The 27,464-nt window shown below is 40.2% G+C and overlaps 1 protein-coding gene across 2 annotated transcripts in view; it reads left to right on the top strand.

The window, feature by feature from the left end:
• The first annotated feature begins 534 nt into the window (after positions 1-534).
• PPP4R4 (protein phosphatase 4 regulatory subunit 4) overlaps positions 535-27,464 on the top strand; it is a 102,133-nt gene continuing 75,203 nt past the window's right edge. Inside the window, exons 1-2 of one of the 2 annotated variants that reach the window (XM_026515376.4) lie at positions 535-788; positions 2,161-2,234. In XM_026515376.4, the coding sequence (XP_026371161.2) occupies positions 669-788; positions 2,161-2,234 (194 nt within the window). In that variant the 5' untranslated portion in view covers positions 535-668. The remainder of the gene's footprint in view (positions 789-2,160; positions 2,235-27,464) is intronic. The other variant, XM_057318510.1, reaches the window with a different exon arrangement.

Raw genomic sequence — 27,464 nt, 5'->3', positions numbered from 1 at the left:
ATCGCCCGCGCACACACCACGCTGTAATTGCTGATTGTGAGTACACATCCCACCCCCAGGGCTAGAGCTGAGCTAGGGTAGTCTCCACGTGCACAGCTCGCCTGCTGGGGTGGGCGAACACACGAATTATCAGAAGGGTATTCCTGCAGGTTAAATACGACAGCAGCCCACCTCCCTCTCCTTTGCTTCCCCTGTCATTGGTTCAGCCTCTCCGCTCCCGGCCCCCGCCCCCAGCCCGCCTCCGCAGGCTGCAGGAGGCGGAAGGTTCTGCGCACGCGCCACAGGGAGGGGCTCCCTCGGCAAGGGGCGGGGCAAGGGGAGAGGAGGGCGCAGAGGGGCGGAGGGGGCAGCCACAGCGTGGCGCGGCAGTTGCGTCTGACTCGCGTGCGCGCGGAGCCTGGGGGGGCGGGGCTGAGGCGGACTTGTGGCACCGCCCCCGCCTCTGGCCCCGCCCCCGCGGGCCGCCCGCGCGCCTCGCCCCGCCCCCTCTCCTTGCCCGCCCCGCCCCCCCCGGCGGCCGCGCTCCTTCTCCCGCCGCCAGCTACCCTCCCGCCCGGCTCCCGCGGCCGAGAGCGGGAGAAAGTCCTGCGGGTGGGCGGCCGCGGGGCTGCGAGCGTCCGGCATCCCGGGGCCGCTCCGGCCCGGGCGGCGAGGGGGCCCGGCGGTCCATGCATCCGCCGCCGCCCGCCGCTGCCGCGATGGATTTCAGTCAGAACAGCCTGTTCGGCTACATGGAGGACCTGCAGGAGCTCACCATCATCGAGAGGCCGGTCCGCCGGAGCCTCAAGGTGCGCCCCGGGGAGGAGGAACTGCCCGCAGGGCGCCTGGCGACTGGTTCGGGCCCCGACCCCGTCCCGTCCCCTTCTCCTTCCTGAGGCGGCCCGGGACCCTCTCGGAGTCGGGCTGGACCCTCAGTCCTCCTCCGGTCGCCGTGTCACCCTAAACCGGTCTCTGTCGGTGCCCCTGCTTCGACGCAGCTACGATTCTCCCAGCTCGGACCCCCATCCCCGAGGGACTGGCCACTCGGACGCCCTGGGCTCCCTAGTCCCCCGGTCCAGCCCGGGCCCCTTCCCCAACCCGCCCCCAGGAACGGCCGGTCCAGCGTAGTCCCCCGAGCCGCCCCTCCCGGACGGCCGTGGCCCCTCTTCTTCCGCCCTGAGGGAGCTGCCCCTCGAGGCCGCCGCCGCCTTGTCCCCTCCTGAGTGCCCACCCCCGACCCCGTCCCACTCCTCAGTCAACACAGCTCCGCCCCCCCTCCCGGAGACACGCCGGATCCCACTTTCCCCTTCCTCCATCCGAGCAAGCTCGAGTACCTCTGCCCCTTAGTCGGCCAGGCCTCCCTTCACCTCCCACCCAGCACCCCGGCTACGGTCGTCCCGCTACGGATCTTCAAAGCCCCCTCGACCCTTCGCCCCCATCCTGAGTCACCGCACGTCCTTTCTTCCCAGCCCCTCCAGGACTCCAGCTGGGACCCTGATCCCCACTCCCCGCCTTGAGGGAGTCAACCTTCAGTTCGCTCCCCCACCCCGCAGAGTCATCTTCGTCCCAGCCTCCAACCCTCACTGCCTGCAAACCTAGTTTACGGACCCCCCCCCCCCAGCTGTCCTTTCAAATGCTCTGTTGAGCTCTTCTCACTCCCACCTGCCGCAAGATCGCCAATCTTTGATTTCCTTCCAGCCCGAGTTTATTCCCTTCCCTTCCCCCACTCCACATTTCGTCTTTCTCATTCTCTCTCGGCTGCTGTTTGCCTCCATCCCCCTTGTAGCATTTCCTGGGGTGGAAAATGCTGGAGAAACAGCTTTAGGGTATTAGAGATTTAAAAGTACGTAGGTATTTTATATATGCATATAAAATCGAGTTCGGCAATGTTACGAAGCCACAATGTAATTCTCAAGCCAGAACAGTTTAAAAAAGAAAAAGAAAAGAAAAAAAAAAAAGCAACTCCAAACCCCCAAACTCCATTACCCCAGCAATTCGAGACGGAGACCTCTGTGGTTGAGGTCCGCACCCAGAGTCTTCAGACTCTTGATTGTTTTCAATGATACTGCTTAATTGTGAAACTTTTTCATCAGTCTGTACTCATATGGGGTTCCCGGAGGGTCACTGGGGGGCAAGACTAATCCACGTTTGTGTGCATAATTTGTATTTTACACTTGACAGACACCGGAAGAAATAGAAAGATTGACAGTTGATGAAGACCTCAGTGATATTGAAAGGGCTGTTTATCTGCTCAGGTATTGCTCGAAGTCTTTCTGTGAATTTGTTGCTCGTTCCCTGTAGCAGCATGGATGAACGCGTTGTGAAATGTTACAGTTACGTTCAGATTTACTGAACCGCTTGAGCAGAGTACTCTGGCATGCGTAGCACTTAATTATAAGTTAAGATTTGGGTATGGACTTACATGTTTGAGAACTGAAATCAAGTAAGACAACCAACTTAAAGAATATTTCTTGGAGGAGGAAGAACAGAACAGCTAAGGATTTGAATTGGATCTCATTCTTTTTTTATTTTCCAGTTTTGGTTGTTCTCCCAAAGATCCAGTAAATTTAGATGAGCCTTAAAGAGTGTCCAGTGTTTAATTTTAAGCTAATCATAGAGTTTGAACTTATATGCTATTTACTATATAGAACCCCCCCCCCCCCCCCAGATAGAGTAGCTCAGTTTGATGCTCAGGATATCCTGTTTGTATTACTTTTGCTGTGTAAGCCTTGTAATTTTGTCTGAAAGATTTTAAAATTTAATTGAGCCTATTCTCGTTTAAGTTTAATCTCACAAGCTCTGCAGAATTAATGCAAGTGGTTATTGCATACATTTATAAAATTTCTTTCAACTAAAAAAACTTCAGATTTAACTTTTTAAAAGCTAATGCAGTGAACATTAATGAACTTATCTGTGAAAATACTTCCGAAGCAGAAATTTTCCTAAGGCATTTTGTGTATATTTGTTTAAAAATTTCTCTTTAACTTATAGCCACATGTTTTTCCTTTGGCAAATTAGTTTTCACTTGTGTTTTTTTGAACAGATTTTGAAAACTGGTGTTATTTACTTCCTGAGATATTTATCATCCTTGTTTCCTTAGTTTGGGTCAGCTTTGCCAGTTTCAAGTGCTGTCAAGTTTCCTGTTCTCCTTTCTAATTTATAGGTCATGCTTCTAGTTCCAGGTTATTCAGTGGAGGATCCTGTAAAAAAAAAAAAAAATCCCTCCCCATGACTTTTTTTTTAGCCTATTCATGACCTCTTGGGTTTCTGTTCTTAGTGTAGTCAGAATTGTAGCATGCTTATAATTTAGACCATTCTAGTAATTCTATCACTTGAAAATGTTTCTGGGTGTTAGACCTTATGTTAGTGTTCTTTCCCCTCCTTTGGTGATCTTTGGCAGTATGCTGTCGTTATTTCTCCCTGTTTATTTAAAAGAAAACTTTTATTTATGTATGAATTAACAGTAATGTGTTCTTGATGTTTACATAGAGAATAATTCAGGTTTAACCTTTTTTGATACTTCATTATGTTATATTTGAAGTACTTTATTCCTTAGTAATTAACATGTCTAATACAGTGAACAATAGCTGTAAACTTCTGCCTTTTCCCTGAGTTCTTTTGTTTGGAGTAGACAATTGAGGAGAGTTTAGATAAGTTTTGTTTTAACATACAGCAGTTGATGATTTGTAATAAGTTCCTACTGGATACTTCCACTGAATTCTCTTCTTTTGCATAAACGCTGGCTTACAATCAGGAAATTAGGAAACGGAGAGTCTTGTTCTACTTACCTGCGACCGCAGATACCTTACTCTAGATATCAGTGACAAGGCTTCTTTTTTAAGGAGAACTTACTTGTTTTCTATTTTGCTTTTATTGTTTGTTAGTGAATCGGCTCATCTAAGTTGTCTGTATTTCTCAGACACAGAACACACGTTTCATCCAGTTCTGGAATTTACAAAGCCCTTCAGAAACAGATGGGTCCTCTCATTCTTAGATGAGAGGTTTTTTTTTTTTTTTTTTAAAGAGATCTGATATCTCCTTTAGTTTCTTGTGCCTCATCTACCTTGAAGGAGGTTTGCAAGGTGACTCAGAAGGCGAACACTAGTTCGGTTGTGCATAGGCTCTCCAGTGGAGTTCTTTGTATTCCTACCATCTCACCACCTCCTGGGGGAAACTGGGATTTCACCTTTAGGCTAGCTTCCGAAGGGATAAACGGCACACTGCCTGAAAGGTTCTTTCTTTGTTGGAATTCCGGGGAAGATGTGGGATTGTCTAATAGATGAGCTCCAAACTTTGCCTCTGTTACAACCTCTTCTGCCCTTATATCAAACCTTTTATTTTAAATGTACGGTGTGCCTTTTTTTTCCATCGTACTTCCTAATGCTATAGAACTTCATACTGAGACCTGTTTTTTTTTTTTTTTAAGATTTTATTTATTTATTTATTTGAGAGAGGGAGTGCAGGGTGGGAGGGGGAGGGAGAAAGAGAGAGGGAGGAACAGAGGGGGAGGGAGAGGGATAAGCAGACTGGGCTGAGCAGGGAGCGCAGATCCTGTGGGTTAGATCCCAGGACCCTGAGATCATGACCTGAGTGGAAACCAAGAGTTAGATGTCAACCCACTGAGCCACCCAGGCGCTCCCTGATTTTTTTATCTGCTTTTCAGATTGATTTTTGAGTGCTTTGCCTTTTCCTTTGTATTGGATATTGGATATTTAATATCCAGATGCCAGCCCCCCCCCCCCCGAATGTCAGATTTATCTCTTTAGTTTTCTTATTTTGTATAGTAAATCTCTTTTGGAATCTTAGGGTAAATTAGAATTCAGACAAATGTGTTTGCATCACACATGCTTTATACCAGTGGGGTTCTGATAGCTTTTAAATTGAATCTAATATATAAAACATTATCTGTAGGGTACTGTCATCCAATGAAAAACAAATTACACGGTTCATCATCTCACTCTAAAATATGGCAGATCAATTGTTAATGTAGTTTTCATAATTAAGCTTAGAACATTACGGTATTTGAAGACATGACACAGATGAATTTGTGGTTTTGCATAAATACGATGCTGATACCAGCCATCTGTGGCATTTAGTGCAGAAGCAAAACAGCTTTCCTAATAGTCACAGCTTGTGGCTTCGTCAAAATCCCATCGCATCATCTTTTTCCTCTTCTCTGTCGTCTTTGTGATTTTGGCATATATTTTAGGAAAGTACTTAAAATATGTGAATAATTTTGTTAGAGAAGAGCCCTAAATTTGTATACTATGCTTTCATTAGGTAAGTCTTTCTTACCTATCTCTAATTGCCTACCACATAAATTCCAGACCCTCAAAACTTGGCATAAGGGACTCCATCTTAGCTGTGCAGTGTGATATTCCCCCAGGCCCTCAACTCTTTTTTTTTTTTTTTTTTAAATGGCTTGATTGAGCTGTAGTTTCTTTGCCATACACTTCACGCATTTAAAGTGTGCCGGTCAGTGGATTTTAGTGTATTCACAGAGTTGTGCAGCCATCGCCATGATCAATTTTAGCACATTTTCATCATCCCCCAAAGAAACCCTGTACCTATAAGCAGTCACTCCTCACTTCTTTCCACCCCTTCCAGCCTTTGGAAATCTCTAGTCTGCTTTCTGTCTCTACGGATTTGCCTATTCTCTGGACATTTCATGTAAATGAAATTATACAGTATGTGGCCTTTTGTGACTGACTTCTTTGATTTAGCATAGTGTTTTCAAGGTCCATCCATGTTGTAACATGTGTCAGTGCTTGCTTTCTGTTGTTGAGTCCTATTGTACTGCGTGGGTATATCATGTTTTGGTTATTCATTCATCAGTTGATAGACACTTGGGTTGTTTCCACTTAGTCCTTTACTTCTTGAAGCAGTCCTGCTGGCCCCTTCACTGTTACTCACATTCATCGTGTTCATCCTTACCTCTGCTTTTCCCGGTCCTGGAGGGCCTTTCATTACACCTGATCAACATTTTCCATCTCCAGGATCCAGCTATGATCTTACATCTTTCATAAAGCCTTTCTCAACTGCTGAAACCGCGTGGATCCCAGGCTTCTCTGAGCTCCCATATCACTTATGGATGGCCTCCCTCAAGGAGTGATTAATCACTACACTGTATGCCTTTTTTTTTTTTTTTAATATTTTATTTATTTATTTGACAGAGATAGAGACAGCCAGCGAGAGAGGGAACACAAGCAGGGGGAGTGGGAGAGGAAGAAGCAGGCTCATAGCAGAGGAGCCTGATGTGGGGCTCGATCCCATAACGCCGGGATCACGCCCTGAGCCAAAGGCAGACGCTTAACCGCTGTGCCACCCAGGCGCCCCATTACACTGTATTCCTTAACCTGTGTGTGCGTGGGAACATTTTCTTTAATTGTAAGCCTCTGGAGGGCAAGCATCTGTTATGTTGTGGCTGTTTTGGTCTTTCTTGTTTTGTGCTGTGATATAAATATATACCTCTTAATAAAGTGTATTATTTAATTTAAGATGGCCAACATGCCAGATGAATTAAGATACTTCTGGTTTTTTTGTATTATAGGCAATATAGAATCAGACAGATTTAGGTTACAGCCTATTCTACTGTTTATTATCTGTGTAACCAGAAACACATTATTTATGATTGTTAAGCTCTCTTTTTGCATCTGTAAAATGGAAATAGCAATTCCTGTTTCCCAAGGTTGTGTTATGGATGGAGCTCTACCACAGAATGGGTACCCAATTCATGTTAATTTCCTTCTGTCTCCTTCCCCCAGTCCCTCCTTCCTTGTTACTTAGGTTCTCAGGGTACCTTTCACACTGTAAAAGAGGATAGCAATATTAATTTTACCTTCCAATAATTTAGGAAAGTAACTGGCAAGTAAAGTATGTCAACTGAAGTTTATGAAAGATACCTATTAACTTTCTGTGTTAGTAGTATTTATCAGAAACCAGAATCTTCACAAATTATAATTAAGCATTTTAAAACTTGAGTGATAAGGTCGACCTGTTTTACGGATTTATATTTTCTTACCGAATGACCTTATCTTAAGCAATATTTGCTCTTAACGTTATGCATGCGTTGTGTGGGTTGGTTAGTGTTAACCTCACTTTTGTGTCGAATGCTTTTATAGTCACTTTATACTGTGAATTTTTTTTAAAGAGTTATTTATTTATTTTAGAGAGAGAGCGCATGAGATAGGGAGCACATGAGCTCGCATGAGCCAGGTGAGGGGCAGAGGGAGAGGGAGAGGCAGAGAATCCCAAGCAGATTCCCCGCTGAGGGCAGAGCCCAGCGCAGGGCTTGGTCCCAGGACCCTAAGATCATGACCTGAGCTGAAATCAGGAGTTGGCTGGGTAACCAGCTGAGCCACCCAGGCGCCCCTACGCTGTGAGTTTTAAAACATTTTGCACCTTGCCTTCCAGGGACGGTCAGGTAAAATGCATCTTAAATTAGGAATTTTTACCCTCTGCCCCCAACCCCCAATTTTTTTTTAAAGAAGTAAATACTCCCCCTGGTGATGTCACAGAGGGAGGTGTCTGCAGCCAAATCTGGAAATGAACAAAAGTACTGTAAACTGTGGCTTCTGGAGACCCTTGCATTCAAGACTAGAACAGGACGGCAGTAAGATAGCGGGGAAGAACTTCCCTGATAAGCTTGGCTACCTGGCTAGGTTTTGATTGTTTTGTCTTTCAAAATACCTATCACGTTGTGAAAAGTTGTGTGAAAACCTCCTTTGTATGCCCTTCTTTCTAAGATCGTCTATATCCCCATGCTTCTTCTATTTTCACTATTGTCTTGATTTCTTTTTTTGATGCCTTCTGCCTTTTAATACTATTTCAGTTAAGTGGGTATATAAGGGATGTTTATGAGTGTGTGTATGTATGTGGGGGATGCTTGAGTGTCTAGTATTACTTTGCCTAGTTTTCTTGAATGATGTACAGAAGAGCCTTTTTAATCCCTCACAAGTGGAATGGATCGTTGGTTAATCCAAAAAAATTGGTCAGCATGGGGAATCATAAAAATGATACCTACATTCAACAGTTTATTTTCCTGTAAAAAAAATATGTATTTGTTTGCTAGTCTTTTGTTGTAGGTCCACTGCCTTTTCTTTGAGTAGAGGTCTGCTGATTACAGTTCAGGATCTGCTTTCTTGCATCGATTACCCCCATAATGCCCTTATAATGTCAAGTTTATGTTTCTTTAAAGCTGAGTGAGAATTGGAAGATGGTTTAGGAAGCATTTGGACAGCATGGTCCTAGAGTTTTTGATTTTCTACTCATCTTTTGCAAATTGTCTTGTTCTTCCTATTTCAATGGCAATTTTCTTTGGTAAGTTATCTTTATTGAGTGTTTTAAAACTCTCAATTTAGTTTTCATAAAAATGACTCCCTTTTTGCATCATGTTTCTGCAGTATTTAATTAAATTATGTAATTGCAATAGCCAGTGAAAATGGGATAAACTGGTCTGAGAACAAATCTAGCCAGCTCTTGGTTACAAATCCACTAGACCAGAAGCCTGTGAGCATTCTAGAAAGTAGCCTATTAGCTTTGAGCTCTCAGCCCGCCTTTGGCAAAGAAGTGGAGAGTGTTGTTTAGTTGGAAGAGTCTTTTAACACCATGTCGAGGGAGATACTATCCTTTTCAAAGCATGCGCTGTGATGACCTTTCTTCGTCCTTGGTTACCCATGATATTTCTCTCTTGTTTCTGCATTGAGTTTGTACCATGGTCTGGTCTGTTATTCCTTTACTTTTGTATACTTAAAAAAAAAATTAATGAATTAGGAATCTCAGTTAAAGAGTTTCTTTCTTTCTTTCTTTCTTTCTTTCTTTCTTTCGAGGTGGGGGGGAAGGTGGAGGAGCAGAGGGCGAGGGAGAGAATCTTAAGCAGGCTTCACACCCAGCGTGAGGCTCAGTCTCACGACCCTGAGATCATGACCTGATCTGAAATCAAGAGCCAGATGCTTAACTGACTGAGCCACTTAGGCGCCCCAAAGAGGTGCTTTTATAGGCATATTTTTAGTCTTGTTTTTTAAAACAAGCTTTTTGAACATCTGCAGAAATGTGCACAAATCCTAAATACATAGCTTGTTGAATTTTCATGAGTGAATACACCCATGTAATCAGCACACAGATTAAGAAATAGAACACAATCTACCGTATTAGCCTAGTACCTCCCTTCTACCCCTGTCTAGTTTCTCCTGCTCCCTGCAAAGGGTAACTACCATCCTGACTTTTAACATCATAGATTAGTTTGCCTGATTTTGAACTTTGTATAGTAGGAACCATGGAATGTACTGTTTTGTGCTTAGCTTTTATTGAACCTTTCAAAAAGAGATTTGTCGATATTGTTGCATGGAGAAATAGATTGTTCATTTTTATTGCTGTATAGTATTCCATTATAAGTCACAATTTATTTGTTCGTTCTACTGTTGATGGACATTTGGCTTGTTTCCAGTTTTTTGCTCTTAGGAATAATGCTGCTAGGAACATGATGTATGCGTCTTTTGGTGAATATGTGTGTGCATTTCTTTTAGTTATCTTCATAGAAGTAGAATTATTGGTCATTAGTATATGCATATGTCCGGCTTCAAAGATACGGCTAAACAATTTTCCAAATTGTGCCAATTTAAACTTCTATCAGCAGTGTGTGAGTGGTCCAACCTTTATTTTTAAGGAAACAAAGTGACAAACCTTCTAGTTTGTAAATTTCTTAGCATAGTGGTGATGAACAGCCGACAAATAGCCTGAAGAGGTTTCTGTTTTCGTGTGCCTGATTTACTTATACCACTGAACATTATTCTTTTTCTATAAGAATGTTCCCTATGAGAGGTCCCATTTAAAAAAAATTGCCCAAATGATCATCCTCTGTGAAGGTGATGCTTGAATGCCTTTCTGCATACAACTAGGGAGCACCTTCATTTTCATGTTTTAGGATAGAGGGACCAGTGCCTCACCTATAAAGCAGAGTATATAATGGATTCCAGCTGTATATCTTACATTATTGCTCAGGCCGAATTACTTAAGAAGTCCTTGGCAAACCTTGAATTCCGTTTTGGAAAAGTACTAGGTCACTGAATGTAAGGGGTTTGGTGATTATTTCCACCTCCTTTTCCTTGCTTTTTTTAATGAGCATAACAATGGCATCTGCTTCTTTTTTCCTATTTATTGAAGCTTCAGAAGGCTCTCTCTGTGACATCAGTAGAAAGCAGAATGCTCTCATGGGGTATGTAGGAAAAGCTTAACGAAAGAGTAAACTATTTTCATCAATGTAAAAGTGACCCACATCATGTCGTTAGAAAGATCTGGAGCTCACTAACATGATGCAATTATGAGAGATTTGGGCACTTTTTATCTTGTTAAGTATAGTCAGAGATATTAATAATGGAAAAGATTTGTAATGCAACTAATGGTTACTTTAGAATAAATCTTACGAGTTTAAGTTAAAAGGTACAGAATATTTATTGAGTACTTGCATGTGTTAGGCATCACCTGGGGAACGAATGACATTATACCAGCAGATACTTGTGTTCAAGGAAGTACTTGTTTAAGGAAGCAAAAGCATTTTTCTTGGAGTTCGGTAGAACAGAGTTCATCCCCTGTTAGCAAGTGTGTTGGGTGTTGAGAAGGCAGGACATTGTGTCAGAAATACTTTATGTTAAGACAAACCCAGATTTATTCTTAGAGGCGGGGGCTCACTCATTTACTTACTGAGAGACCTTGGGTAAGTTGCTTAGCTTCTCTGAGTCCAAGCCTCCTATTCTAAAATGAGAATAATAATACCTATACTAGAGGACTGTAAGATTGGAGGAGATGTATGTAGAGGGCCCAGTGCTTGGTGCAGAGTTGTTTTAGGAAAGGATAGTTGTTATTGGTCTTTTTATTTTTTATTTTATTTTTATTTAAATCCAGTGAATTAACATATAAGGTATTATTTGTTTCAGGGTTTATTGGTCTTTTCAATCACCTTTGCAATTCAGAACGTATTTTATAAGTGTATGTATAGAGTGTATGGGAAAATTCCCATCCAGAAACTTCCTGTAGTTGTAAAGTGTTCTCTCCAGATGGTGCCCCTTTGCAATTAATCTTCCACCGTGACCCTAGGCAACCAGTGATCTGCTTTTTGTCACTATAGATTGGTTTTTCCTGTTCTAGAACGTAGACATATGTTTTCATGTCTCTTGGGTGAATGCCTAAAAATAGAATGCTGGGTTATGTGGTGAATAAATATGTTTTTTCATTTTTTATAGTTTTATTGAGGTATAATTGATATTCAATAAACTGCACATATTTTAATTGTATGATTTGATGAATTTTGACATATATATGAATTTTGACATACATATATACACACACGCACACATACCCCCATAAAGCTATCATCCCAACTAAGATAATGAACATGTCCAGTTACACAAAGTAACTTTGTGTCCCTTTTTAATATCCTCTCCCTTTCCTCTGATCTTCCATCTAGTCAACCACTGATCTACTTTCTGTCACTATAGATTAGTTCGCAATTTATAGAATTTTATAGAAATGAATTATAACATCTAGTATTTTGTCTGGCACCTTTTACTCAACTTAAGTATTGTGAAGTTCATGTATAATGTTGCATGCGTCAATAGTTTATTTCTGTTTGGTATTGATAATTATTCCATTTTAAGGATATAACATATTTTGTTTACCCATTCATCTGCTAATGGCCATTTGGGTAATTTCCAGTTTTTGGCTACTACACACTTAAGTGGCTATAAATATTCATGTACAAATCTTTGGTGGACACGTGCTTTCTTCCTTCTCTGTCATACAGCTAGGAGTGCAATGGCTGGGTCACGTAGTAGATGTATATTTATGTTTTTAAGAAACTGCTAAACCATTTCCAAAGTGAACTTGTAATTTTACATTTCCAGGTAGTGTGTGAGAGCTTGAGTTGCTCCATATACTCGTTGACATTTGGTATGATCAGTCTTTTTAGTTTTAAGCCATTTAATGGCATTTCTGGTGGTCTAGTATAGTGGTGTTTCATTGTATTTGTAATTTGGATTTCCCAAATGATCAATGGCCGTTGAGCATTTTTACATAAGCCAGCCATATATCTTGTTTAGGGAAGTATCTGTTCAAAGCTTTTGCTCTATGGTTGGATATATGTTTTGCAGATATTTTCTCCCAGTCTGTGGCTTTTTAATTTTTATAAAAGTATTTTTCAGAGAACAAAGGGTATTTGCTTTGTTGTGGTCTAATTTTGATGAGGTCTAATTTATTGATTTTTTTCCTTCATAATTAGTACTTTCTGTGTCGTATTTAAGAGATTTTTGTCAACTTCGAGGTCATTAAGATTTTTTCCCCTTTGTTTTCTTTTAGGAGTTTTAAGGTGTTAGCTCTTAATTTTATGTCTCTGATCCATTTCCAGGCAAATTTTGCATATGGTGAAGGTAAAGTTTGAGGTGAATTTGTTTGCACATGGCTATGAAGTGCAATAGAAAGGGCCAGTTTGCGAGTGTAAAAATCAGGGGTCGTGGCATTTGTGTCTGTGATCACATTCAAGTCACTTAAGTTCTTCAGGCACCGTTCCCCCCACTTCTCTCCATATAATACAATGGGTTGGGCCTGATAGAGTTTAAGGCTCCATCTTGCTTCAGCAGGGTGTCCCTCAATTCTAAGACAAAGAGATGTTGAATCCCAGTTTATTATTTCATCCACTAGGTGGTGCTAATGGTCATCCCTGTAGGACAGAAAGCCCTTGGGGAGGTGAAGTTTCACAGCTTTTTTAGAAAGTGTCATTTGCTAGGTAAATAGTCATAATTCAGAAAGTGCCCGTGTTTCATTAAGGATTGGATGCAATAATATTATGATTAAAGAAAAAATACTGTTCATTTTCCTGAACTAAAATCAGAAAATATTTTTTCTTTAAAGAGTTCTGTACATTATAGATTTGGTTTGAATATGCTTTGGGCAGAATGAGAGTAAAATGGCTAGCATAAAAATATTTACATGTTCATGCGTGAAAAATCAGACTGAGAAGTCTGACTGGCTTAGAATTGTCATATAAATTCTCCTGGTAAAAAGTTTATAAACCGTGTTTGCTTAGAAATTCTCTTGGTAATAAAATTAAACTATATTTGCTTGAAAAGTAGGTAGTCTTGAAGAGGGAAAGGTTTCACAAAAATACAGCCTGGGCTTGTGGGGGAGAGGACACCTCTCCTTGCAGCTCTGATAGTGGTGGGGAGGGAGGGGGATGGTTTGTACATGTGAATGGTATATATGCGTACCTCACATGATTTTACAGTTATCTGGGGGATTTTCCCAGATATCTTTCTGTTGTTGGTTTCTAGTTTAATTCTGTAATGGTCACAGGACATACTTTACTTTGCTTGACCTCAGTTCTTTTAAATTTGCAGAGGTTTGTTTTATGGCCCAGAACATGGTTGATCTAGGTGAATTTCCATGTGTACTTGAAAAGCATGTGCATTCTGTCATTGGGTATAATGTTCTATACATGTGAATTAGGTCATGTGGGTTGATGGTCTTTTTCAGGTGTTCTATATCTCTGTTATTTTCAATGTACTTATTCTACTGATTACAAAGACTGGAGTATTTTTTTTTTTTTTTAAAGATTTTATTTATTTATTCGACAGAGATAGAGACAGCCAGCGAGAAAGGGAATACAAGCAGGGGGAGTGGGAGAGGAAGAAGCAGGCTCATAGTGGAGGAGCCTGATGTGGGGCTCGATCCCAGAACTCCAGGATCACGCCCTGAGCCGAAGGCAGACGCTTAACCGCTGTGCCACCCAGGCGCCCCACAAAGACTGGAGTATTGAAGTCTCTAACTATAAATGCGGATTTGTCTACCCCTTTCAAATCTGTCAGTTTTAGTAGTAGTTCAGGTATTTTGATTTCTGTATTTAGGTACATGCAGTTAGGATTGTTATGTTTTCTTGGTGATTTAACCCCCTTATAGTTATGTAATATTTGTCTTTATCCCTAGAAATATTCTTTGTTTTGAAGTATATTTTATCTGAAATTAATATACTCACTCCAGCTTTCTTTTGGTTAGTGTTTACACAGTGTATCTTTTTCTGACCTTTTGCTTTTTTTAAGTTGAATTTAATTTTTTTTAAAAGATTTTATTTATTTATTTGACAGAGAGAGAGACAGCCAGCGAGAGAGGGAACACAAGCAGGGGGAGTGGGAGAGGAAGAAGCAGGCTCACAGCGGAGGAGCCTGATGTGGGGCTCAATCCCGTAACACCGGGATCATGCCCTGAGCCGAAGGCAAACGCTTAACCGCTGTGCCACCCAGGCGCCCCTAATTTTTAATTAATTTATTTATTTGAGAGAGAGAGAGAGCCCAGAAAGAGAGGGAGAAGCAGACCCCCCCCCCCTGAGCAGAGAGCCTGACATGGGGCATGATCCTAGGACCCTGAGATCATGACCTGAGCCAAAGGCAGATGTTTAACTGACTGGGCCACCTGGGCACCCCTTACCTTTTGGTTTTTTTAAAAAGATAGTTTTGGAGGGAATTATTTTAGGTCTCCAGAAAAGTCACAAAAGTAGTTAAGAGGGCTCCCATATACGTTTCACCAGTTTTCTCTAAAGCTAGTATCTTACATAACCTTGGTACTTTTGTCAAAACTAAGAAATTAACATTGGTACATCACTATTAACTAAACTATAGACTATTTGGATTTTATCAGTTTTTTCACTAATGTTCTTTTCCTCCAGGATACCACATGGCATGTAGTTGCCATATCTCCTTAGTCTCCTCTTGGCTGTGTTGCTTTCCTAGTCTTCCCTTGCTTTTCAAGATCTTGATAGTTTCCATGAGTGGTCAGATATTCTGTAGAATGTCTCTCAAGTTGTATTTGTGTAATGTTTTTCTCATTATTAGATTGGGGCTATGGGCTTTTGGGAGGAATACCGTAGAGGGGAAATGCATTCTCATCTTATAATTTCAGGGGGGTACATGCTATCAATACGATTTATCACTGGTGATGATAATCTTGGTTACTTGGTTAAAGTAGTATCTCCCAGGTTCCTCCCCTGTAGGTGTGGTGAGAGAGGACCTCCCTTGTTTTTGATTTTAGGGGGAAGGCATTCGGTCTCTCACTATTAAATATGATGTAAGTATTCCTAATTTGCTGACAGTTTTTGTCATGAATGGGTGGTGAATCTTGTAAATATTATTTTTCTGAGTCTATTGATTTGATGTATGGCTTTTCTAACTTAGTTTTTTTAATATGCTGAATTACATTGATCAATTTTCAAATGATGAACCAACCTTGCATTCTTGGGATGAAATCTACTTGCTCATGATATATGAGTCTTTTTTCAGTGTTTCTGAGCTCTATTTGCTAGTATATTTTTGAGGATTTTACGTCTAATGTGATGAAAGATATTGATCCTGTAACTTTCTTTTCTATGGTTTTGGTTTTAGGAAGATGCTCATGAAATGACTTGGGAAGTGGTTTCCTATTTTCTGGAAGAGGTTGTGTAGAATTGGTATTATTTCTCCCTTAAATGTTTAAAAAAAATTTTTTTTAAGTAATCTCTATCCCCAACGTGGGGCTTGAACTCACAACCCTGAGATCAAGAATCACATGCTCTATCGGCTGAGCCAGCCAAGTGCCCCATATTTCTTCCTTAAATGTTAGGTAGAAGTCACCAATGAAACCATCTGGGCCTGGGATTTTCTTTTTTTTTTTTTTTTTAAAGGTTTTTAACTAAAAATTCAATTATTTATTAGATATCGGGCTCTGTGGGTTGTCTATTTCTTCTTGAGTGGGTTTTGGTAGTTTTTGTCTTTCAAAGTACTTAACTGTATTCCATCTAAATTATTGGATTTATGGGCATTGAATTAGGCTATGCTAGTGTTCCCTTTTAATGTTTGTGGGATCTGTACTGATGTCCCCTCTTTGATTGCCTATACAGGTAATTTGTGTTTTCTCACTTTTTTTTCTTGTTTGCATTTGGGGTCTATCAATTTTGTTGATCTTTTAGAAGAACCAGCTTTTGGTTTTCTTTTTCTTTAATGTTTTTCTGTATTGTGATGTTTTCTGTATCAATTTCATTGATTTTTATTTTGTACTTAGTATTTCCTTCATTCTGCTTACTTTGCATTTAATTTTCCCTTCTTTCTCTAATTTCTTAAGGTGGAATCCTAGTTTATTGATTTTAGATTTTTATTTTAGTACATGCATTTTAATGCTATGTATCTCCCTGTAGGCACTGCTTTAACTGCATTCCACGAATTTTGATGTTTTGTGTCTTCATTGTCATTTAGTTGAAATAAAAATACTTTCTTTCTGGGGCACCTGGGTGGCTCAGTTGGTTAATCTTCCATGTCTGACTCTTGATTTCAGCTCAGGTCTTGATCTCAGGGTTTTGAGATCAAGCCCTGCCTTGCGCTCTAAGCCCAGCCTGGAGTCTGCTTGAGATTCTCCCCTTCCCTCTGCCCCTCCCCCTTGTTCATGTGGACACGTGCACACTCACTTTCTCTCTCTCTCTCCAAATAAAAGCTTTAAAAAAACCCCAACACACTTTCTTTCAAGACTTCTGTGACTCAGGAGTCACTGAGAAGTGTATTGTTTAATTTCCAAATATTGGGGGATTTTCCGGGTATCTTTTTGTTACTGATTTCTTGTTTAGTTCCATTACAGTTTGAGAATGTACTTTCCCTGATTTCTGTGACTACCTCTTCCTTCCCCATAACAGCGCTGATTTAATTTCTTACTATTCCCTTCTTTGCTTGGTGTGTACTGCAGGCATCTTTGCTATTCATTAAACATACCAGGTATATACCTACCTTGGATTTTGCACTTGCTCTTCCTTCTGCTCTTAATATGTTTTCTTCAGATATCTGCATTGCTAGGTCTATTATTTCCTTCACATCTTTACTCATATGTGGGTTGCTTGTTTATCTCAGATAAATGGCACCATCATCTGCTTCATGTCACAGGTTAAAAACCTGTGAGTATTGTCCATCTTTCCTGTTCCTCATCTTTGATATTTAAGCAGATTAAATCTTCTTTTACAAAATAGGAATGTTCACAACGTTTCTGTAGTTTTCTGATATAGGCATTAAAAAGCTCCCACATTTCTTTATTCAAGATGGGTTTTAAATACTGGATTAGCAGAAACCTGCTGAAGGATCAGAATTCCAGTGTTTTAGTCATTTCTTTTGGTACCTTGGTGGGTAAATAGATGTGGCCTCTTTTTTTTCTTTTTCAGGAAAAAATTTTCTTAATGTTCCAAAACAACATATATTTTATTAGCTCTAGTTTCTTATTTGTTATATGGAATCTATATATGTTTATATATATATTTACATATATATATAAAATTAGTTGAGACTAATTTTGTTTCTTTTTATTAGGTAGTGAGAGCTGTAAAACTTGTGTTTTTCTTCTAATCCTTGTTGCTAAGAGACAGAGCACAGCAACTAACCAGCTGTGTGACCTTGGGAACATCATTTAGCATCTCTATTCTGTTAGTAAAGTGAGGGAGATGTACTTAGTCATGCTGTTAAGACCCTTTCTGGCACTATGACTGTACACTTAATTCGGCGTTCACTGCAGTTATCAGCTTACCTTCATTTCTCTATTCCTTCAAAAATATTTACTTATTTGTAGTTTAAAAAAAGCTCAGGATAGGGGCACCTGGGTGGCTCAGTTGGTTAAGCGTCAGACTCTTGGTTTCAGCTCAGGTCATGATCTCAGGGTCCTCAGACTGAGCCCCGCATCTGGCTTGGCACTGTGCTGGGTCTGCTTGTCCCTCTCCCTCTGCTGCTCGCCCCCCTCCCTTTAAATCTTTAAAAAACAAAAAAAGCTCAGGGTATACAAATCAACTCTGATTCTTTTGACTAGTGTTTTTAAAAAATATTAAAGTGTTCAGTATTTTGCATATTTAAATGTGTGCTTCTCTAAATCCTTTTGTGTAGGTAAAGAGTTATAAATAAGAATAAAATGACTTGTTATTTCATCAAATCATTATTTTATAGTAAAAATCATTACATATTGTGATTTAAAAACTCCATTTACTGCTTAGTGTCTTTATGATTTCCACATAAGTAGCACATGGACCTAGTCTTATGGACAACATATTAAAATAATTTAGGTAAGATATATATCATTTTTTACTCATATATATGAGTGAATTTACTCATGTGTATCCATACTTACTCATTGAATTACATGTGGTATAATTAGCAATTATATTTCCTTAGACAGTATTTTTCTTTTAAAATAATTAGAGGACTGGTGATTCATATATTGCTAGAAGAAATGATAGGAATGTCTAAACTAATTCTTTAAGGGGCAGCAGGGATAAAATTGACTTTGTTTCTCTTGAAGAAGAAAATATATGCATGAAATTAACTAGTTAATTAAATTTTTTATTATTTATTTATTTATTTATTTATAAAATATTTTATTTATTTACTTGAGAGAGAGGGAGAGAGAGAGAGCAAGCATGACTGAGCCAGAGGGGTAGAGGGAGAGGGAGAAGCAGACTCCCTGATGAGCAGAGGGCCCAATGCAGGGCTCAATCCCAGGACTCTGGGAGCATGACCTGAGCCAAAGGCAGCTGCTTAACTGACTGAGCCACCCAGGTGCCCCAGTTCATTAAAATTTTTTAAAATAGATTTTATTTTTAAGTAATCTCTACACTCAACATGGGACTTGAATTTATAATCCCAGGATCAAGAGTCACATGTTCCACTGACTGAGCCAGCCAGGCCCCCATGAAATTAATGTAATAGTTATTTAGAACCTCATAAGAAATACTATAGGAGCAATAGTTTTGTTGTTTTATTTAAATTAGATTCTTGCTTTATGGAGATACTGTCCTGACCCTGACAGTAATTACCTGGTTGACTTGAACACCTTCCGTACTATATAGATGTTGGTTTCTTCATTGTCACGATGTGAGGAGGTGAATTATGTTTCCACAGATCCGGAAATTATGTCATGGAGATGATCGCTGCTTTAGGCCGTCTTCAACACACTCTGTTCTAACCTCTCCGTAGCAGTAGAGGGAAGGAGCCAATGACCTGAGCCATTTCAGGCAGATTTTGCATATTGATTTTGGGTTGACCGATGAGCTTTTCCATTTTATGATTGATTTGTGTGACGTTTCTTCTGATTTGGTGCTTCATTTGCAGCAGTACCAGTCCAGCAGACGGGAACCACTGTATGTTGTCTGGGACTCTCCTTCTGGGTCATATTATCCACCCCTAGATTTTCAGTGATGATCTCTATGACATACTTTGCAAATCTGTGGCTATGACCATGGGTTTTTCTTGTGAACGTTGGGCCAGGTCTGCCTGCTGGGTGTCTCCACTAGGATGTCTCTACCAGAATGCTTTGCTGGCTCTTTAAGCTTAGTGTGCCCCAAACCGAATTCTTCACTTTTTATCCAAATGTGCCTTCACTTGTCATTGGAGCTTGACCATCCTTTCAAATCATCCTGGAGGGAAATCTGGGAATGATTTTGTACTCTTCCTTTCTCCCTCGGTGATTGGTTTTATATCAAGTCCTATTGATTTTATTTCTGCAAGAAGCCATTTCTTCTTTTTCCACTCTAATTCAGATACACAGAATGAGAATGCTTTGTTTTTATTGTTTTCTTTCTACTTCCAGAGCACAGCGACTGGCAAATCATAAGTGTTCAGTACATCATTGTAAAATGATTGCATGAACCCCATCTGGCACGGAATCTTTGAACGCACTGTTCCTTCGACTCTCTCTTTTCACCTATTCCTACTCATTTTCAGGTCTCAGCTCTTCAAGGAAGCCCTCCCTTGGCCTCTAAATTAAGTGATTTTCTCAGATGTACTGTTCCTTGATAGGTCTGTGCACACTTGAGATGATTTAATTGATTGTCATGTAACGCTTGTCTTCTCTGCCTGTGAACCCCTAATAAGGAAGGGCCGCTTAGCTCGCTGCCGAGGCTGTAAGAAGCACTTAGTCAGTCCTTGCCGTCTGACAAGGTCTGTGCCTGGGCGTAAAGCGTCATTAGATTTCGTTGGAGAATCCAGAACCAGTGCCTCGCAGCAGCAGGTCCTGATTAAGTACTTCCTGACTAATGGAACTTACCAGTCCTCCCGTGTTCTGTAGATTAAGTAATCAGGTCTCTTCCCCTTCCTATGAGAGCAATTTGTCATCTTTTCTTCCTGTAGGTACCAGGGATTCAGCCTGTTTTTATCCCTTGTTTTACTCTTCTGTTTTCCCTCCTGGGTTCCTCTCTCACTGAGTTGGCAACGATGTAACCCGAAGCTTCTTAGCTATCCCTTCTCCCCTGCTATGTCCTGATATGTCTATATAGTCTTTAAAAGTAGTTTTAAAAAGATTTTTACTACTGTGTTAATGGAGAAGTGGAAAGATGGATTACAAAAATAATCAGAGAGATTACAGTGTTCCCAGAAATCTTCCAAGTTTGTACAGTTATTCCTGAACTTGTGTTTTGCATACCTTTCAACATTTCTGCTCTAGTTTATTTATGTAGGACAGACCTTGGTAATTTTTCCTTTTACTCTTCGCAGAATACTGTGGAACAATGATTTTCTACTGTTTTTTACCATGACCTATAGTAATTTTAAATTGTGACCTGTCACGTATCCAAAAGTTTGCCTGTGTGTGTGTGTGTGTGTGTGTATGTTGTGTATATATGTATATATACATATATTGTGTGTATATGTTGTGTATATATGTATATATACATATATTGTGCATATATGTATATATACATATATTGTGCATATATGTATATATACATATATTGTGTATATATGTATGTATATATATGACTGAAACTAACTTTTAATAATTATTATCCTTCTATGTATAATAAAATAAAAACATATCAAAGTTAGCCTCAAGTAGAATCTTGATATAGTTAATAATTGACCCATAGTAAGTTCATTCCACACCAGGTCAAGTGAGGATAATAGTGCTCGTCTTGTAAAACTGCTGTGAGATTTGCTGTGGGGTATGAGGGAGAAAGGGAAGGTGAAAGTAATTCCAAGATGTATTCCTGGAGAGTCAGAGGGCTGTTTGTTCCTCTGTTGGTAGACTGAAGGGGAAAGGAGCTCACTAGTTGGTCTATGAAGTAGGAGAGCCACTCAAAAGGAGATGCTCTCTGTATAACTGAGTTCAATCAGGAGAGGAGATTGTCTTTTCGTCACAACGAATGCGCACCTTCTGCATACTATATTGATGTGACACTGTGATAGTAAAAGATATAGAGTGGAAATTGTCAGCTAAAGAATTTATTGTAACATGAGTATTACTAAATAAATCATGTGCAGATTTTTCTCTTGCAGCATTGCCAACTTAGAGACATTTTTAGGCTGACAGCTTAGCCACTTCTTATGATGTGACGTTATCCTGGGTATAGCGGCCCTAGGTTAGCTATGGGCTTAGAAGTCATAGCTGGAATCCTGTCTGGCTCTAATCTTTAGTAGTTGGTTGGCTTTGGGTTAGTTGCACTTAATTTTTCCGGGCCTCAGTTTCCTCAATTGTAAAGTCAGGATAGAAATATATTGCTCATATATTGTGAAGATTAATGTGATTATGTGAAGTGTCTTGCCTGGCACATTGTAGATCCTTAAATGTTAAGCTTTCTTTTACCCTTCCTTTGGTACTATTCTTTTTTTTTTTTTTTATAAATTTTTTTTAAAGTTTTTATTTATTTATTCGACAGAGATAGAGACAGCCAGCGAGAGAGGGAACACAAGCAGGGGGAGTGGGAGAGGAAGAAGCAGGCTCATAGCGGAGGAGCCTGATGTGGGGCTCGATCCCGTAACGCCGGGATCACGCCCTGAGCCGAAGACAGACGCTTAACCGCTGTGCCACCCAGGCGCCCCGCTTTGGTACTATTCAAAAATGTACTACGTTTCTCTGTGATTCTGAGCATAATGACTAAGCAGGGTCGAATGGTTCCCTAACTACATACAAGGTGGAACTTGGAAGACTTAACATTATCCAGGACTTGATTTTATAGTACTGACATGGGAAATATGCCACATTGGAGAGGTGACTGCTATTGTGGGCCGGCATTCTGTATCTTCTGCATTAGATTCCTGAGTCATCTTTGTCTCCAAAGAAGGTTTTGTCTTTCTTGGAAGTTTAATTCTCTGAGCTTATCATTTAATTTATTTTGCTCCATTCATTAAAGTAAACTGTTTAATAATTTACTTTGAGTGAAGAAATACTTAAATGTCAACTACACGAAGTTTACTTTTTATTGTGAACTCAAAACAAGGCCTGTGTGGCTCCTGCTTCATTGTTACAAATTCAAACACAGCATCAGCAGCTTCTGTGTTACATTTTCGAGTTTGAAATGAGAGCTGCTAGGATTAGGATCACAGACTGTGTATACACAAATCATTTGTGTTTAACAGCAGCAAAGCTAGAGTTCTCAGGTTAATTTCTCTGGTAGCGACTGACCATGTTATGTCATCATTTTTGGATGGTATCTGTTTCTTCCCCTCCCCCATTCCCCAGTGGTTTAAGATCAGATAAACAACGAGGTTGGCCAGCTAGGGAAAGACATAGGACTTTTTGCTATACAGTCAGAATTCTTAGTGTGTACATCTGTCTTCCTCACTAGAGTTTGAGCTCTTCAAAGGTTGAAGCAAGATACAAGGGTAGAGAAAAGCAGTATTGTCCGTCTCCAGATCTGTTCTAACATGCAGCTCTCTTCTTTGTGGGAAGGGCATAGGTTTTATAAACTAGCACAGACAGCCTCATTTTTGGAGACCCAAGATAATTTTTCTGGAAGTGCTTTGGGCAATATGATATACTAAGAATTTCTGGCCCTCTTCCTGATTTACCACAAATTGATTATCATTTTGTTTCTCCCAGCGTCATTGAGGACCAGCTGTTTTTGAAATCATGTTTTTAAAAGCATTACACGCATAGTTATACAGTTTTCTCTCATAATTCTCCATAGCTTAGGAGCAGGAGTGGGATGGAAAGCATAATTGGATGGGCTTGGTATTGGCTGGGTACACAGGTTGGAAGAGAGGCAGGGTCGTGCATGGGTTTTGGAGTTATACAGTCTGGGTGACTGGGCACTAATCTTTCTAAGCCCTAGTTAACCTCATCTATAAAATGGAGCTAATGAAAGTATCTACTCTACCTCATAAGACTGTGAGCAGTAAATAATGACTACAAGTAAGGTGCTCATTTAGCGCAATGCCTGGCGTGCGGTCTGTTAGATACTATTTTTGTTGTTGTTGCTGTCAAGGAGGAGGAGAATTGAAGGGGGTGATTGGTGAGAGTGTGGTTGGAGGAACAGCCAGGCAGATTCAGGCTGCTGAGAAAGAAAGAGACACTAGGAGGAATATTAGAAACTGGAGAATAAGAAGGAATTGGCAGGTTAGAAATGGGACAGGGGTAAAAAAATGGATTTAATGATAGAGAAATAGAAAGATAAGAGTTTATGGCCAGCCAGTGAGATCCCAGAGTTTGAGATTCTAGAGACGAGCATTTCCAGGTAAGGGTGAGATCTAGCCTGTGACAGTGGTTGGTGATGTAGAGACAAATTCGGTTTAAATCAAATATTTATGGAGCTTTTCTTGCATGTGAGATATTGTGCTAAGATTGGGGAATGTAAAATTTGGCAAAACATCACTGGATTAGACGGTTCAGGAGCTGGCTCTTCGCTGTTCACCTGAATGCTGAGGTTGCCCATGACAATGGTAGGATCTCGGGCAAGAAGGAAGACTGAAACTTTATTACAGTGAAGAATGCTTGAGTGGATTGACTTGTTTTTCATTGGTTGAAGATATTACTATAAATGGCTCTTTAAAATAGGTGCATCTCCCAATGGGAATAAAATAATTAGTAACATTAATTTAGAATTTAGAAGATAGCTGTCCTAAATTCATTTATTTATCTAGTCCTTTTTTCCCTTCCTCTTTCCTTTTTAGCCGCTAGTGTACATATTAGATGATTAACCCAGTTCTTTTTAGTTTTAGAGGAATGGTTTGCTGAGTCGGCTTGTGTCCTTTTCTTTCTCAGCGAGTACCCTAGAAAGGGAACATGTCCCGAAGAAGAGCACAGCGGCACAAAAAGGGACAGCGTATCTTGTAGCCAGGATGTTGATGGTTCCTTGTGCCTTTCAGTTGAAAGGTGTAGGTTTTGAACTCTAGGAAGCTTACTTTATTAAAAAAAAAAAAAAGGTATAACATTGAGTCAACATTTATTTTACGATTACATTTACTATATCAAAAAGCAATAAAGTGAATTTTATACTGTCGGTGTAAACCTATGCCGATCGTTTTGGGGTTCATTCCAGTCAGGGATGCTCGCATAGATCCACGCGTGGTTGGTTTATTTACCAAACAGGAGATAGCAGCAGGGCCACAGAACCCAGGAAATTTCCAGGTACGCAGGCTCAGTATCTCACTTGAATGCCTGGCCACGTCTACTCGTGTCAGTGTCTCTTTAGTCTGATGCACAACCCCTTCCCACGCTGCTCCTCCTGCTTTTCTCTAATGTGCATTTGAGCAGACTACGTGTTATTCCACCTCTGCTGACTGTTCTTTGCCACATCACTTTGAACATTGTTTCTGTGAAGAGGAACCCTGTTGCCAGGACTAACAGCAGTAGCGAACAGATGCATTCAACATCAGATGGACCTTCTGCTTCATTTGGGCAAACTGCTACTGTGCACTGGGCTCATTTCACTCGTGTAGTCCTAAAAATGGGAAGAATTTTGCACTCTCCTCTTTTCTTTTTTCTTTCTTTCTTTTTCTTTTCTTTTTTCTTTTATCTTTCTTTCTTTTCTTTCTCTTTCTCTCTTCTTTTCCCTTTTCTTTTCTTTTCTTCTCTTTTCTTTTCTTTTCTTTTCTTTTCTTTTCTTTTCTTTTCATTCTGTCTCTATCATGGTAGCTCTCATGGTATTGTCTCCAGACCCACAGCATTAGGGTCACCTGGGAACTTGTTAGAAATCAGGTTCTCAGGCCTCACCAAGATCTGAACCCAAATCTCTGAAAGTAGGGCCTAGTTTTAGCAGGTGCTCCCGGGTAATTCTGGTACATGGTAAAGCTTGAGGACCACTGCTTTAGCATATTGGGGGTACCAACCTGTAAAGGTTGGTACACTTCCTTGAAGTCTTTGACTTCATATATGTCTGCTAAGCTCAGTGTATAAATTGAAAATGTGAAATTGCCGTTGTTGTAGGTTAACAGTTATCTAATGTTGGCAATCTCGTATGGTTCAGCTAACAGCTACTTTGTGTAAACCATTGCGTAAACCAACTAAAATGTTCTTAGATGTTTTTTGTTGAGTTGTCGATGCTCTTAGCGGGGGACAGCGGTCCTGTGCGTTGTAGAAGGCTTAGCAGCATCGCTGGATTCTACCTACTGGATTACGGTAGCATCTGCCAAGTTGTGATGATCAAAAAGTTCTCCAGACATTGTCATATGTGTCCTGGTGCTCGGTGGGTCGGGGATCGCTCCCCATCGAGAACCACTGGCTAACCCAGTTGCTTTCCCTTCTAAGCAGTAATACTCAACACATTACCCATAATATATACATTTTTCTCCCTGAGTGGGAGAAGGGCCGGACATAGACTAATTATAGAAATTAAATTTAGATTTTATGTTTGATAGAGATGATGGTGATTACAATTTAGGTTCACTTTCTTTTATGTTTCTTCATGTCCTGTTTATCGTAAACAGTATTATTATTATAGTATTATTATTATTATAATAAAACAGTAGACTATTATTTGGTTTTCTTTTTTTTTTTTTAAGATTTTATTTATTTATTTATTCATTCGACAGAGATAGAGACAGCCAGCGAGAGAGGGAACACAAGCAGGGGGAGTGGGAGAGGAAGAAGCAGGCTCATAGCGGAGGAGCCTGATGTGGGGCTCGATCCCATAACGCCGGGATCACACCCTGAGCCGAAGGCAGACGCTTAACTGCTGTGCCACCCAGGCGCCCCTATTATTTGGTTTTCTAATATCTTACTGCTGTCAAAGTCTAATGGCATTCTGATTTTGTTTCTGAGTAATTTGCTGATTTGCCAAGGGATTGTCTTTTTCTGTAAAGTCCAGTATATCTCAGTGTGGGTTATGCTAGATTGGTTTTCTCAAGTATATGGTGTGCTCTTTTAAATTTTTTTTTTTTTTAATTTAAAAGAAGTTTTCATTTTTTAACTTTTTCTTTTTCAAACACTTCCCTTGCTTTGGATTTTTTCTTTGGGGACTCCTATTAAAAGTAGGAGCTGGTCTTTTTTGCCTATCTTTTGTATCACTTTCTCTCAAATCTTTTTGATCTTTTTTTATTTAAAAATTTTCCTTCTTTTCACCTTTTATTTTTCTTAAGACATTATTTTTTTCTTAAAAGATTTTATTTATTTATTCGACAGAGATAGAGACAGCCAGCGAGAGAGGGAACACAAGCAGGGGGAGTGGGAGAGGAAGAAGCAGGCTCACAGTGGAAGAGCCTGATGTGGGGCTCGATCCCATAACGCCGGGATCACGCCCTGAGCCGAAGGCAGACGCCCAACCGCTGTGCCACCCAGGCGCCCCTCTTAAGGCATTATTTATCGTATTCATTCACCCTTGTGTTCTTTCTAGTTTAGTGGTTTTTGAAATATTTTCTTCATTTCTTTCCTGAGTTCTATCACCTTATTTCTGAGTTTTCATAATTATGATTGATGTGGTTTTTTCAGTATCTTTTTTCCTTTCTTTCTTTCTTTCTTTCGTTCTTTCGTTCTTTCTCTCCTTCCTTCCTTCCTTCCTTCCTTCCTTCCTTCCTTCCTTCCTTCCTTCCTTCCTTCCTTCTTTCGCTTGTGGATAAATAGTAGTTTTAGTTCGCTGTTGTGTGGGCATGCCTGTCTTTCATTGTCTTTAGGGATATTAGTACACTCTTTATTCTCTTTTTCTTTTGGTGGCTATATATGGAATTAAATCATGATCCTTCTGTGTTTCTCCTTTTTATGTGAAACTAGTTTCATAAACCCTTGAAGGCAGTGTGGTTCAGGGTAGCTTTTCTAATTTCAGGATTCTAGAGCTCCCTCTTATTTTTTACCTCATGTTTAAAATAGGATGCTTTACTTTCTGAAGTTTCTGGGCTCTATTTCTCTACATTGATTTGGACCTTGTCTTCCCTTTGTGGTCTTTTGTTTCTATCCTGTTCAATTCAGAATCTATTTCCTAGAATTTTTCTTCAGTGCGGGCCTTTGTTCTAGATGTTTCGAGAATTCATAGGGATAAGACTAGTTTAGCTCCCTGAGATGTTATTATGGACACATTGAGCTCATCAAGAGTGAGAGTGTGGAAAATCATTTATAGTTTTAGCTGCTGTCCATACATGCACGATCTTGGGTTTATGTGGGAAATCTTATCACTATGTTGTTGTTGTTGTTGCATGAGTTTTTTATTTTACTCTCCTAGTTGCTCTGTTTTTATGGGGAATTCAGGAAGTTTCAAAAACTACGTGTCTGCTGTTGCTGCCTTCCTAGATGCATTTTGTACATATTTATTG

The sequence above is a fragment of the Ursus arctos genome, unplaced genomic scaffold, assembly GCF_023065955.2.
Source record: "Ursus arctos isolate Adak ecotype North America unplaced genomic scaffold, UrsArc2.0 scaffold_25, whole genome shotgun sequence".
NCBI lineage: Eukaryota > Metazoa > Chordata > Mammalia > Carnivora > Ursidae > Ursus > Ursus arctos.
This window is presented reverse-complemented; position numbering and strand designations above follow the sequence as displayed.